Source organism: Chironomus tepperi, unplaced genomic scaffold (genome assembly GCF_022539635.2).
Source record: "Chironomus tepperi strain 1889 unplaced genomic scaffold, CSIRO-AGI_Ctep_v1 contig_445, whole genome shotgun sequence".
Classification (NCBI taxonomy): domain Eukaryota; kingdom Metazoa; phylum Arthropoda; class Insecta; order Diptera; family Chironomidae; genus Chironomus; species Chironomus tepperi.
In genome coordinates, this window is record NW_027226567.1 from 1,544,051 (window position 1) to 1,557,863 (window position 13,813).

At 33.0% G+C, this 13,813-nt stretch overlaps 2 protein-coding genes across 4 annotated transcripts in view; both read left to right on the plus strand.

Moving 5' to 3' along the window:
* The window catches only part of LOC139098307 (inactive serine protease scarface-like), a 45,483-nt gene extending 37,703 nt beyond the window's left edge, over positions 1-7,780 (plus strand). For all 3 annotated transcript variants that reach the window (XM_070650445.1, XM_070650448.1, XM_070650449.1), the window contains 5 exons: positions 4,031-4,316; positions 4,379-5,316; positions 5,408-5,562; positions 5,678-5,955; positions 6,020-7,780. In XM_070650445.1, coding sequence (XP_070506546.1) covers positions 4,031-4,316; positions 4,379-5,316; positions 5,408-5,562; positions 5,678-5,955; positions 6,020-6,336 — 1,974 coding nt within the window. In that variant the 3' untranslated portion in view covers positions 6,337-7,780. The remainder of the gene's footprint in view (positions 1-4,030; positions 4,317-4,378; positions 5,317-5,407; positions 5,563-5,677; positions 5,956-6,019) is intronic.
* A 1,308-nt stretch (positions 7,781-9,088) lies between these two features.
* On the plus strand, positions 9,089-13,735 carry LOC139098235 (kelch-like protein 26). The gene is made up of 3 exons (XM_070650365.1): positions 9,089-9,400; positions 10,385-11,915; positions 12,409-13,735. Exons 1-3 carry the CDS (start codon positions 9,239-9,241, stop codon positions 12,549-12,551), a joined length of 1,836 nt encoding a protein of 611 aa, XP_070506466.1. The 5' UTR covers positions 9,089-9,238; the 3' UTR covers positions 12,552-13,735.
* The last annotated feature ends 78 nt before the right edge of the window (positions 13,736-13,813 follow it).

The window sequence follows — 13,813 nt, forward strand, 5'->3', positions numbered from 1 at the left end:
TTCGTGAGAGGTTAAAATTGTCATCCACATATAAGGTCAAGTAGACGTGCGACATGAGTCGAATAGGAAATAAAATATAGCCATAAGGGAGATGAAAATCATTAAACTGATTACTCATGACAGCTCCTGAATAGATTTTTATCATTCATCTCTAAAAAAATTTGAATACTAAATAGGAAAAATAAAGAAATTTATTCAATTATGCTAAAATCGAGACGGACGTTATTATTTTTTTGCGATATATGATATAACTGCGACATTTCAACCCATAGTAAACTGCTGAGATGATGAGGCGCGACTGAGAAGAATGGAAGAGATAAATTACTTGCATAATTAATCGAATGATTATTGATAAGTTTTTTGGCTTTTTAATTTACTGTATTTCACTGCTACGATCATCTTATCAGGTTGATCTGTTGAGTTTGCTAATTTTCGATGAGGTTGGTGCTACTGCTTGTTGATTTTTGTTGGTATTTTGAGGAATTTTAACTCAAATTTGAATTTGACGAGAAAATGCAGATTTGATGATTGTAAAGCACTAAAAAGTGTAGAATTTGTTGTAAATTAGACGAAATCTGATGCATAGTATCAAATTTCATAAGCCAATCCTATTAGAAAGCTTCTTAGTTGTCAATATAAACAAATCTAAAATTCTCTTGGTCCACTTGCAATTTTTGATAATTTAATCAGACATTCTTCTCTATTTCCTTCATTCTATCCATTTTCTTATCATCTAAACTTCTCATTTTTATTGCCTTTCGCCAATTTATTCAACTTAAAATTATGCATTTCTGCTAATATCTACACATCATCATAATAATCATCATAATTATACTATGAATTTTTATATGAACTTTACTCGCATATCTATGGATTATTGCGAAAAAAAAAACTGATTAGTTTGCTATGCTAATTTCCATAACAGCACGCGATTCCAATAAAAAACCGTGAAATATATTTTTATTGTGTTGGACATAAGAAAAGAAGATGAAGTATGTTGAGTTGGATGTTAAATATTGGGAGTGAATTTATTGAAAAATGTTTAAATTGGTTGACAAATTTGACTTTAAATCCATCAAATAATTCAATAGAGACTCTTGGATTGAATTAAGATATTTTTAATGGATTGGAAGGTGTGTCTTGAAATTTTGCAATGCTTGAGGCTGTCAAAAAGCTGAAAAAATGTTTGAAATTTCAAATTTTACATAAATTTTGACGCCACATAATTAATAAAGTAATTCTAATTAAAATGCCATAAAAAGTCACAAATTTCATAATCAAAATCATAACTTTACCCACTTTAATAATTTATTCAGCTGTAAAAAATAGCAACAGGTCAAAACGGCAGTCACATCAACCACAAAACCACTCCTCATGCGAATATTTAAAATTAAAATTTTAACATGAAAATTTGAAAAATTTGAGACATCAAAATAGTAAAAAAAATACAAGAAGCACTTAAGTCGTAGATTTATTTCGCACATCATTGTCATGTCTGATAAATTGGACTTATGAGATAAATGTGATAGACATGAAGATTTAAAATATACAGCAAGACTTTTGTTTATCTCGTCAAAAATTTTTAAAGACTTTTAAACAGCAATTTCTCACTTTCTTAAGCATTAATCATGTGAGGATTTGATGTGTCACATATTTACATTAAAAATCAATTTTTTGAGGATTACAAAGATTTAAGTTGTGGATTTATTGTTGTTTTGACTTTTTCAATAGTAAAATGCACCGATCTCCGTACCCTGCAAACTCAATAATACTTGAACTTTCAAAATTGTCATCACAAAAACCAATGAGCAAACCATTGAATAATAAGAAGCCGCAGGAAATGATAAAGAAGAATTTGTATATCCATTTAGTGATATAATCGTTTTATCGACTATTCAAATGACGTAAATCAACTTTGATTTATGATTCTTCTTATTTAATCTGATGTATTTATTAATGTTTTGGATATAGGTGATCTGAACTTTAGATAATGTCGGTTTTGAGACATTTTTTGTGGGTTTTTGGCTGATTTGATGAATAACTTGGATGTTTCGAATTATGGAAGTATTTAAATTTGAAGATTTTGAGTTATTATCGACAGGATATTGGATTTTAAGAATGGGAAGTGGAGAATTGACAAATGGGAACTCGGTGTTCAGTTTTAAATGATAAAGCCATCCTTTAGCTTACCATTGGCTTAACCAGCATGGTTCTATGAGCCTTGCTACTACACTATCGGTAAGAAATGGCAGACTGGCTCAATTTCTATTTCGTCAAATTGACGTCAAATTGTAAAAATGTCGCAAAGTGGCGATTTGTGGTTTGTCGCTGCATACCACTTGGGTATATTGCTCACGACAAGCCCAAAAGTTGTGCTCATCACACAAACCAAAACTCGATTGAAATCCCAAACAGCATGAACCAAAATTCAACAAAAAAGAGAAATTAGCGAATATTAAAAGACGTAAAATTTCTTCTCAATAGCCAAAATGTCAAACCTTAACCAACCTTAACATTTCAACTTCAATTTTATGCCAAAACATCATTTTTAATGTGCCAAATTAACATTTAAATTCCAACTTATCACTGAATAATTATTATTATTTATTGAATGGACATCTCTTCATTTACATCGATTGCCACTTATTTATGTCGAAAAGCTATACGATCACTACGTTGAAGATGATGATGATAAAAAATTTATAAGCTATTAGGTTGTATATTTGTAACATTTTCAATAGAGTTGTAAGCTGTGACTCCTATGACTGGTCTTATTTATGGAATATTACAACATTTTCACTTCTTTCTTTTATTTTTTTTTTGCAATCGTTGGCGCTTGCTGGCTATTTATTGCCATTGTAACGAGGAATAGAATTAAGAGACAAATGGAGATGTCAACATTTTTTTTTGCTTCACGTGAATCTCCGCTGTTAATAAGACAACTGAAGTTTGTGGGACTTTTGCATGATTATTTCTGACTTTTTTTTTTTGCAAAAGAAGCTTAAAAAAGTTTTATTTAATTTAAGTCGTTGAGACAAAAAAAAAATTGACAGCGATTGTGAAAAAGTAATTCGTTTGCAAGCATTAACACGTAAATATCAAGTAGTTTTGCTTTATTGACCCAAAGGATTGGTGAAAAAAAAAGTTATTAGTCTCATAACATGCGCTGCAGGGTATTTAAAGCATAAATTATCAAAAAAAATAAGCATTTTAAGTGTCAATATCTCCTATGGAGTCGTTCATGTAGTTTGTAGCATTATTAGACTGATCATGTTAATCTTAGAGATCCAATTGCATCTCTTAGATGGTGTCTGAAGCTTACTTTATCACTAGCTCCTACGACTACGGCTTGATATTGGCAGCTCGAAGCTTGCAAATGCTTTAAATGCGTCATGTGAAGTTTATAATTAAGTACTTGCATATCGAAATAAGCTAAGCTCCGTCCCAGCTACAGTTGCTTGACAGCTAAAGATACCATCCAGATAACCACCGATCCTTAAAATATTCACATCACTGCCAAATAACCCCACAATTCAAAATAGCTTCATTTTAATTTTTAATGCTGCTAACACGCAAGGTCGTCTGACCGTCACCAATGTTATTATTACCCATTGTCATCATCATTAAAAAAATCGCTCAACAAAAACAAAAGAGATGTGAAATGAGAGAGAGAAGTGGATTGGAAAATATTTGAATACGATTATGATTGAGAGGATTGCTTTTTCAACGCCTGATGATTTTTAAGTTCAATATTTGCAGAATGATTTAATTTTTTTTGCTCAGGGGGGAAATAAGAAGTTGAAGCTTTTTTCGAAAATACGTAATTATTTAAGTCAATATTTGAGAAAGATTTTAATATGCTTAAATATGATGAAAAATGTTGAAGTGAGAAGTGTGCGAAATTGTGACTTAAAATAGATGGACTGGATGTTTTGTGACATTTTGGGGCTCAAGATTTACTTTCTAAATTTAAACAGCTACTAATTAATTCAATTCTAACCTCAAATTTCTTTCCTTTTTCTCATTTCAGAACGGTTTCTGTCAAGCATCAGAAGTTTGTTGTCAATTCTCACAAGGCAAATCATCAAATCTCATCTTAGACAGTGACTTTGCTGCTGCTGCTCAATCGACCTCAGAAGTTCTCACAAAGGAAGGATATGTCGTTAATGTTCCAAGCAATCAATACTTGCCATCACGTCCAGAAACAGAATTCAATCCAGATGCATCAAATCAAGACTCATCATTGATCAAGCCTGCACCAAGATGTCAAAATGGCGCTCCAAATTATCCAGACTGTTGTACAAACGGAGGATCAGGTAGGATTTAGATCTTAATTATTACTTCTGACTGTCTTTAAAACTATTTACTCCAATTTTAGGTCCATACTGCTGTACAAATGGAGTCACAAACAATCAATACTGTTGCACAAATGGAGCTCAAAACCCATCATGTACATTCAACGATGAAACCGTTCCACAACCATCACCATCACCACAACCACGTCCAACACCAGCACCACAACCAAGTCCAACTCAACCTCCTCAACAAAGACCCACACCTGCTCCACAACCACGTCCAACACCTGGTCCACAACCAGCTCCAACTCAAAGACCATACCAACCACAACCAACACCTGGCCCACAACCAGCTCCAACTCAAAGACCATACCAACCACAACCAACTCCAGCACCACAACCAAGACCAACTCCAGCACCTCAACCAAGACCAACTCCAGCTCCACAAAGACCAACACAAAGACCAACACAACGTCCATACCAACCACAACCTAATGTAAATGTTCAAGATGAAGCTATCTTCTTCCCAGTTGCATGTGCCGCTGCTATGAATTGTACACTTGCTGAATTCTGTGATGCCAATGGAAGAATCGCCAAAACACAACAAGATACATCAAATATTATGAGAGTTCCAATGACTGATTGTCTTATTGGTGGACCAGGAGGTCAACCAGGTAAATGTTGCATTGATCCAGACTACACCGATCCATGGCCAACTGGCAGAACCGGTCAATATGTTGCCGATGAATTGAATGCTGTTTTTGATGATGGATCATACAGACCAGATGGACAAAGTCAAAGAAAACGTCAAGTACAAAATCGTGGACAAGTTGCTGCCAATTCTGATCAAGTTTTGACTCGTGTCGCACCACCAAAGAGAAATATCGCAAGACGACAAAATTCAGCTCCACAACTTAATCAAGTAGCAAGCGAAAACAGAAACTTCCCAACAATTGTCTCGGCTCCGCAATCGACACAAGTTGCTGATGTTAGTGAAGCTAGATGTGGACTTAGAAATTTGGTAAGTTAATGATTTAGTCTAGACTCATTAGAGTTAAGACACTGTTGATCTGGTCAAATTTACTAACTGTAATGCTTCCTTCTATTTTTAGGGAACAAGACCAAGAGGAAAAGCTCCATTAGGTACAGGATTTGGTGAATTCACATGGGTCGCTATGGTCATTTTGGAATCAAAGAAAGCTCTTCTCTGTGGTGGTGCCATTATTCATAAAAATATTGTTGTAACATCTGCAAACTGCGTTAATGGGTAAGTGCTGATGAATTAGTGTTTAGGGTATATCCTTCCTTAGTAAGGAGTCTAAGTCACATCCCTAAAATAATTTAAATGCACACTAAAATTCATCCTTTAACTCCAATTCCAGTCAACGTCATAATGATGTCCTTATCAAGGCTGGTGAATGGAGATTGGGAAGTGACGAAGAACCAAAAGGATTCCAAATTGTTCGCGTACAAAGAATCATCTTCCATCCACAATACAAACCAAATACATTGCAAAATGACATTGCATTGCTTTATTTGGAAAATGATATTAAATGGGATGATACACATATCCAACCAATCTGCTTAGACGAAAGTGATGCTGAGGTTAAATCGACTGACGAGTGTGTGACAACTGGATGGGGCAAGGAAGTCTTGAAAGGTTTGTTAAGCTTAAGAAATGATTAAAAAATCAATATTTTAAGTCCAATTTTCCAATTTTTTAGTTCATCTCGGAAATGCTCTTATGCAACACGTCCAAGTCTCAGTCCTCCCACAAGCTGACTGTCAAGCACAACTTCAATCCACAAAATTAGGATACTCAAATTCAGTACTTTGTGGTGTAACGCAATACGATGCCTGTCAAGTCGATAATGGTAGTGCCCTTGCCTGTACAGATGGTTCAGGAAGCTATGTATTGAAGGGTATCTACTCAACAGAAACAGCATGTGAGAATCCAAATCAAATTGTCGCATTCACAAGAACAGATCTTCAATGGATCACATCAGTAATTAGAAATCCAACACAAGCAATCCGATCATGAAGAACGAACCTTAATTCCTTAACTTTCTTCTATTATTGATTTATTAACTTTAGCTTACGTATCGACTTAGAATATTTCGACATAAATAATTTGAGAAATTTGTACACACATACATACATAAACATACACACATACACATATGCATGTATTATTTTTTCATATACTCGCACCATACACACACATGATGTTCCCCCCCTTCCATTTTAATATTATTATGTATGTCTCCTCAAATTTTCCAACTTATTACTATATTTTGGGGGATTTTAATACGTCAGGGAGGATGTGGGGATGGAGAAAGTTTGGGGAAGCTAGCCAGCTACCCGAAAAATTGCATCATCCTCAAATCCTCTCAAACTTTTAGGAATCTCCCAATCCCCAAATCTATTTTTGTATTAAAAATTGTAATTTTTATGCACAAAATGAATTGAATCGTTGATATTATGCTTAATTGTACTTATTATTATCCATTACGTACTTTTTATCATTGTTTTTAAGAACCATTAATTTTACTTAAATTTAGATACAAAAAACCCTTTGTGCTCTTTAAATCCTAGACTAGATGACAATTTATTATTTAGTTACGAACCCTATTTTTTCTTAGCAGTGCCTAAATATCATGTATGAGAGACAAAAAATGATGGGAAATATTAAGTAAGGCAAGGTTATTTGGATACAGCTTGAGGTTGATTTGAAGGTTTTGTGAAGTGATCACAGGCTACGTAGTGAGGAGCCAGGTCATAGTGAGGAGCCTTAATGGACTCTGAATCTCTGAGTGGCCGTAAATGACTGCTAAATGGATTCTTGATGCTCTTGTGCATTAAGAATTTCAAAATGACAAAGAGCTTAACTTACAGAATATATTAACAATCGAGTTGATTATTGCTAACAACTTTTGGTGAATCAAGTTACCGTCTGTAATGGTTAAACCCTTAAGAAAGAAAAAAGTACGCCTTACGAAATTTCCCTGATCAATTTTTAACTTTTTTGTATACCTTAAATTCTCACCCATCCTTTGTAAGAGTTGATAAGATTAACTTTACGATGAATCTTTTGTGCTAAATGGTCAATGTTTTATCAGAATGTGAAATGATCTCAAGTGGACAAAAATACGTTAGAACTAGACATCTACGTGATATTAGCTAATTATAACGTGTTTTTGTCCACTCTGGGATTTGTGTCCTTATGCACTTACCTTAAAAGAAACTGAATCAACATCTTCAACATCTGTACAAAAGTTGCAAATTTTTACCTGATTTGCATACCAAACTACAAAACATCTCACATTTTTGATGGAATTTGATCATTATTTTATTTTTTATACACAATCATACTGCTTAATTGTCTTTTATACGAGAAACTGATGTATTTATTAAGTTTGATTAAAATCACAATTGTAGAAATTTAAAGAGAAAAATAAAAGAAATAAAAAATCTTTACACTGAAACTTGTTGGATTGAATTTTTAGTTACAGGATTTTAATGCACTCTATGATTACAATTTTCATTTCAGATATTTTTCAGATGTACAAGCTTTAATATTGTGAGAATTAGTAGAAATGTAGAAACTAAACCATTGGTTTCACAAACCCTGAAGCTTGAATCGATTTGCACTTAAGAGAGTCGATTTATTTACAAATAAAAGATTTGAATAATTTGCATCAACAAACATTTTTATTAACTTCCAAAACATAAAATTCTCAAATAATCGACGATTCCGAAAGATATCTCTCCCAAACACCACGCTGTGATCGTCAAGCATTTTCCGATGAAGAATATGAATATTCGAAGTGCTGGTTGTAATAAGAAGCTTGTAAGGATAAAGACATACTTGAAAGCAACTAATGCTGTACCTGGAGATTAAGAAATGATAGAATACATTAGATAAATTTGAAGAGAAATTGACATGAAAGGCACATTATATAAAAAATTGTGTTTCAAGTCGGCCGTGATTCTGGGAAGTTGGACTTGGGAAAACCGTAGTAGTCTTGTCTTTACGGAAAGCTTGTTTATTAAAATCATCATTTATATAGGAAATCCTATGGATCAGAACACAACCGACTCGAATTTGATAAGAAGTCAAGTAGACTCAAATAGACTTTTACAGACAATATTTGAGTCGATTTTGAATTCTTATTCTAACCATACTTTAAAATTGATTTATTGTAACTCACCCAATAAAGAAAACAGAAGCAAAATCAACGACAATGATGTTACTTCAAGAAATCTGACGGCAAGGACTTCAATTCCCATTTTTTACTAGCTGATCTATATGAATGTCCAAAAATAACTAAAGAAATTCAATTAAACAACAAATTTTGTAAATTTAAACTCCAAATTTTGAAAGTGAACTGAAATATTTTCTTGTTAAGAAAAGCAAACCGTTACTGCGATCATTTGAATTTATTTTCATGTTTTACGCAACGAAAAACGTAAGCTGAAGTTTGTGACAGTGTAGAATTACAACAGGTGAGTTGATCAACTAAATTTGATGACTTTTCATCACAGTCAGTTGAAAGTTTCTATTGAAAAGTTCTCATTTTATGATTTTTTAAATTTTCTCATTGATTTTATACCTTAAAATTTGTTAATTTCAGCAATTTTCATTCAAAAACAATTTAATTGCATACGTATCAAAAATTTTGTATGTATTTGTGTTAAAAAAACATCAAACGAAACATTGTAAATGAAGTAAAAACATTTTGTACAGCTTTTTATTGTGTCAGTTCTCAACTTTTCTTCTGTGATCTTAAAAGTGAAAAAGTAGACTTCTGTAAAATAATTAAATTTTAAATGCATTTATATTAATTTAAGTGAAACTTTCTCATCAAAATCTCATGAATGACCACATCCAGTGCTTATAAAATTGAAGTTAATCTTCTAAAAAGTCATTTAATTGCCTAAAAATGCAAAATTTTGAAATTAGTGATGTAAATTTCGATGACCATAAAAAGAAATACGACATGAATGCCATTCATTTCCAAAAAACAATGGCTGAAATTTCAAAGTTGAGATCAAAGTCATTGCTATTTGATATTGTTATCAAGTCCGGTGATAAGACATTTCAGGTGAGGATGATTATCAATAGGAAGTACTAAAAAAGTGTTAATGTAGGTCATGAAATGAGAGTGAACGACTGTGACTTGATTCAATGACCTCATAAAGAAATGTGTGTATGTATAATGTAAGCAAATCAGTTACTTACTGTGCTGCTTTGCATTATTTATTCCATTGTTATTGTTGTGTAAAATTTTTTAACTTTTTTAATGCTGTGGTAAATGAAAAAAAAAGAGATTATTTTATTGCTGTTGCCATTCCAAACTGTTTATGGCATTTCGGAAAAATGAACATTTTTTTCGGTGAATCTTAATGTGAATTACAAACAAAAGACAGCTGTCTGGAATGACTGAAATGACGGGATTATGAAATTTGTGAATTTTTTTAAAGGAATTTGTGAAATAACTTGCGGCTAAATGCAATGCAAAAAGTGATATATTGTAAATGTAGGGCATGCTCGTGTAGCTTAATGTGGATAGAAAAGTGATCATGCAATTTAATGGAAATTTGTTTATTAATTTCAAGAAGATTTAAATGTTAAGAGTTTTGTGGCTCAGTGGTGAAGTGGATTAGTGCTTGAGTAATTGAAAATTGGTAAACAGACTCAGGGTGACTTTATGGACATGAATCGATAACTCAACAGGGTGACTTGTCATGTGAAGTTTATTTTGACATAGACAGGGACGATTTTGACGCTCAGATTGCTCGTCCGTCTGTCATTCTGTTTGTTTGACCGACTGTTGGTCTGTCCGTTTGCTCGACTGTCATTATGTACGTCTGTGTATCAATAAATCCATCTGTCCAAATATTCACCTGTCCTTCTGCTTTAATTTTCGATAGTTCGTCTTACCGTTGGTCCATGATCATCCTTCTGTCTTTTTTGAAAGAGATACAATTGAATCAATCACTAATTTCATAAAACATGGCCCTACAAACATCCTGAATAGCCTGCTGAAAAATAATCCATAAAATTTCCCATTCCAATCTAATTTCAGGCCCACAAACTCCTCCTTGCCGCCAGCTCCGACTACTTTCGAGCAATGTTCACAGCAAATGGAAAAATCCTTGAGCTTGAAAAGTCCGAAATTCAAATTGACGGTATCTCAGCTGTTGGAATTGAAAATGTACTGAATTTTATTTACACTGCCAAGTTAGAATTATCATTAATGAATGTCCAAGAAGTCTTATCAGCCGCCAATTATTTTCAACTTCCAACTGTGATTGACGCTTGCCTTAATTTCCTTGAAGGTGAACTTGATACTGAAAATTGCATCGATATGCTCATCATTGCTGAAAACTATTCGCTGATTTCATTGCGTGATAAAATTTTGAAGTTCATCTGTGCTCACATCGCTGAGATTTCTAAAAGTGAAGAGTTTTTGAGACTCCAAGACAATCAAATTGAGCAATTATTGTCATGTGATCTTCCTGTTGATTGCTCAGAGGCGGAAATTCTTCGAGTTACATTAACTTGGTTGATTAAGTGCGGAAATGACTTGAAAAATTTACCGAGAATATTGAGGAACATAAATTTTAAGGAAATTCCAGTTAATGAAGCTGAGAAAGTCATGAAAGCATTAGAAATTAAGAGATCCGATCCATTATACACTGCCGTATGGAGTCAAACAATTCCCTTCCAAAACACATCAAAATCATCAAATGACAATAAATTACTTAATCATCGTGGAATGGAATTGGCAATAATAAAAATTGGTGGATTTGAAATGACTGGTATTACAAATGAAATTACATACTCATTTCCATCAAGCGACTCATCATCATTGCCATCAATCCAAGAGCCATGGAGATATTTAACGGAAATACCACATATTAAGCAGGGATCATATGGTATATCAGTATTAAATAATTGCATTTATGTTATTGGTGGTAGTTACGATATTAATTTAGACAATGAAGATGTGCATCCATTTGGATTCAAGTATAATCCACTAACGTCCGAATGGAGTACAATTAAGCCAATGAACTTCGATCGATGTCGATTCTCGTTGAATGTCATTGAGGGATCACTCATTGCTGTTGGTGGACATTCGGAAGGTCTTTTTCAACGACATTTGGAGAATAATGAAGGACAAAATGTAGCAACTGCTGAACGATATGATGTGAATACTGATAGCTGGACAATACTTACATCCTTACCTGAATATCGTTCACAACATGCTGGTGTTAGTCATGAGAAAATCCTCTTCATATCTGGCGGAATCGATCATTATGGAAATGTCCTCGAGTCATTTTATCAATACGACAGCAACACAGACAGATGGACAAAAATCTGCAATTTAACGCCACGTGCTGATCATGTAATGTTGCGTGTTGATAAAAAGATTTACATTTGTGGTGGATGGAATGAAATTGATGGACAAAGAAGATTGGTCTCAGCCATTGAATGTTATGACATAAAAACATCAACTATAAGTACAATTACGAATATACACACGCCACGATTTCATGCTGGAATCACGCTGATTAATAATAAAATTTATGTCATTGGTGGATTTGCGACGGATGGTGAGTTTGTTTTGACTTTTTTCTACTTGCATTGTGATTTATGTATTGAATTGGGAAATTTTTTGGTGTTTTTGGGTATTGACAAATTGGGAAATCAAATTGGCATGAAATTAGGAAATTAGAGTTGACAGTTGTGTAGATTTGTAGGCTATTTTTTGATGACACACAAAGCTTTTTTGTATACAATATTGATCAGCCATGTCTATGAAGTCAAAAGTGTATTGGACAAGATCTCTTGTCAGATATAATGACTCACATATCCTCATGAAGCCAAACTAGATCCTTTCTCACTATTGTAAACATAATTTGAGTTATTATAAGTTTTTAAACATTCAAAGTCGAGAAGCCGACCAGAGTCGACTTAAGTCGAGTCAAGTCGACTTCGAGCTCTACTAAGATATCAAAATAATCGATAATATTTGTACATACTCATAAAATTCCCAAATTCATCAGAGTTCATTACCAAATTTTAATTCCACAAATTATTTCACAGACATCTTCCGCCACACAGCAACGAAGATCGAAATTTATGACATAATTGAGGATAAATGGTATTTCCCGGAAAAATATCCGAAGCATATTTGGGAGCACACATTAACTACAATTTACATACCGAAAGAAGTTGGAATTAAGTAAATTATAACGGCGATTATGTGTGTTTCGGAGGAAATTAATAGCAATTAGCACATCAGTTTCATGCGAAGAAAGAATCTGTTTCTTATATTAACAAACTGTGAATCTCCTATGTTTAATTTTGGACATACAAAGCAATGACCTTTAAAACTACTCCGTGGAATCTCTAATTGGAACATGATTATTTATAAGCTTGATTACGGAAGTGAATCGTGACGCCTTCATATACTCCTGTGACAACAAAATCATCTTCTCTGATGACCTTTATGGATCGATGAATGTCGACTTATAACGTGAGACTTTAGAACTATCCAGTGAATTTAATACTTGACTATAACTTTGTGATTTACTTTATAATATTATTGATATTACTTCTAAAGTAACTGATCTGTCTGTGTATACTATTAATGATAATTTATATGCTAACGAGTTCTAATTTATGAGTTAAGGAAGGAATTACAATTGCTTTTGTAATTTTATAGTGATTATATAGAAGTGATTGTTATGATCGTCTTGGAAACATTCTAAGGAATTAATTAGGACTTGAATCTTTTGAATCTAAGCTTAAAGCTTGAATTGACATTCATAGTTTCCCGAGTATTTCATCTGGTTTGAATATAGGTCCACCATTTTACTACCGATGTCCTTTGAATCTTAATAAATATATTCAAATCAGCACAATAAAGCCACTCGACACCGCTACATCGTCCTAATAATTTCATCAAAATGATAGTTTGCTTACCTTATTCGACGACAAAACCATGTCACTCAGGAACTCACACACACATCAGAAATCTAGATTCTAAACGTATCTTGACCAACTTTATCCGCAACTCTAATTATGCATTCCAGAAATAAGTATGCGTTGACATTTCGCTTAATAACACATTTTTCAATAAATTTCATGATAAATTGAATAAATATTAAGTTATAATTAATATCCTAGTAGAAACTGATCCACATATTCATCATTCTATAGAATCAACTATGTAATTACAAAACTTATACTTATATCTAGTTAGCAAGCTAGAGACATTGTGTTCAGAATGCGAACTCGTTAGTTATAATAATAATTCAATGAAAATGATCGAAGATAATTGCCGTAATCGCACTTATTGTAATTAGTTTGTAGTCGAAGAATGCAAGAAGAATTTTTTTTATTATTTTTATAGAATTAACTGAAATAAAGAAGAGATGTATTTATTTATGACATAATTGTTGGTATTTTTGGACTATTGAGGCATGTTGATGATACTTCTTATATA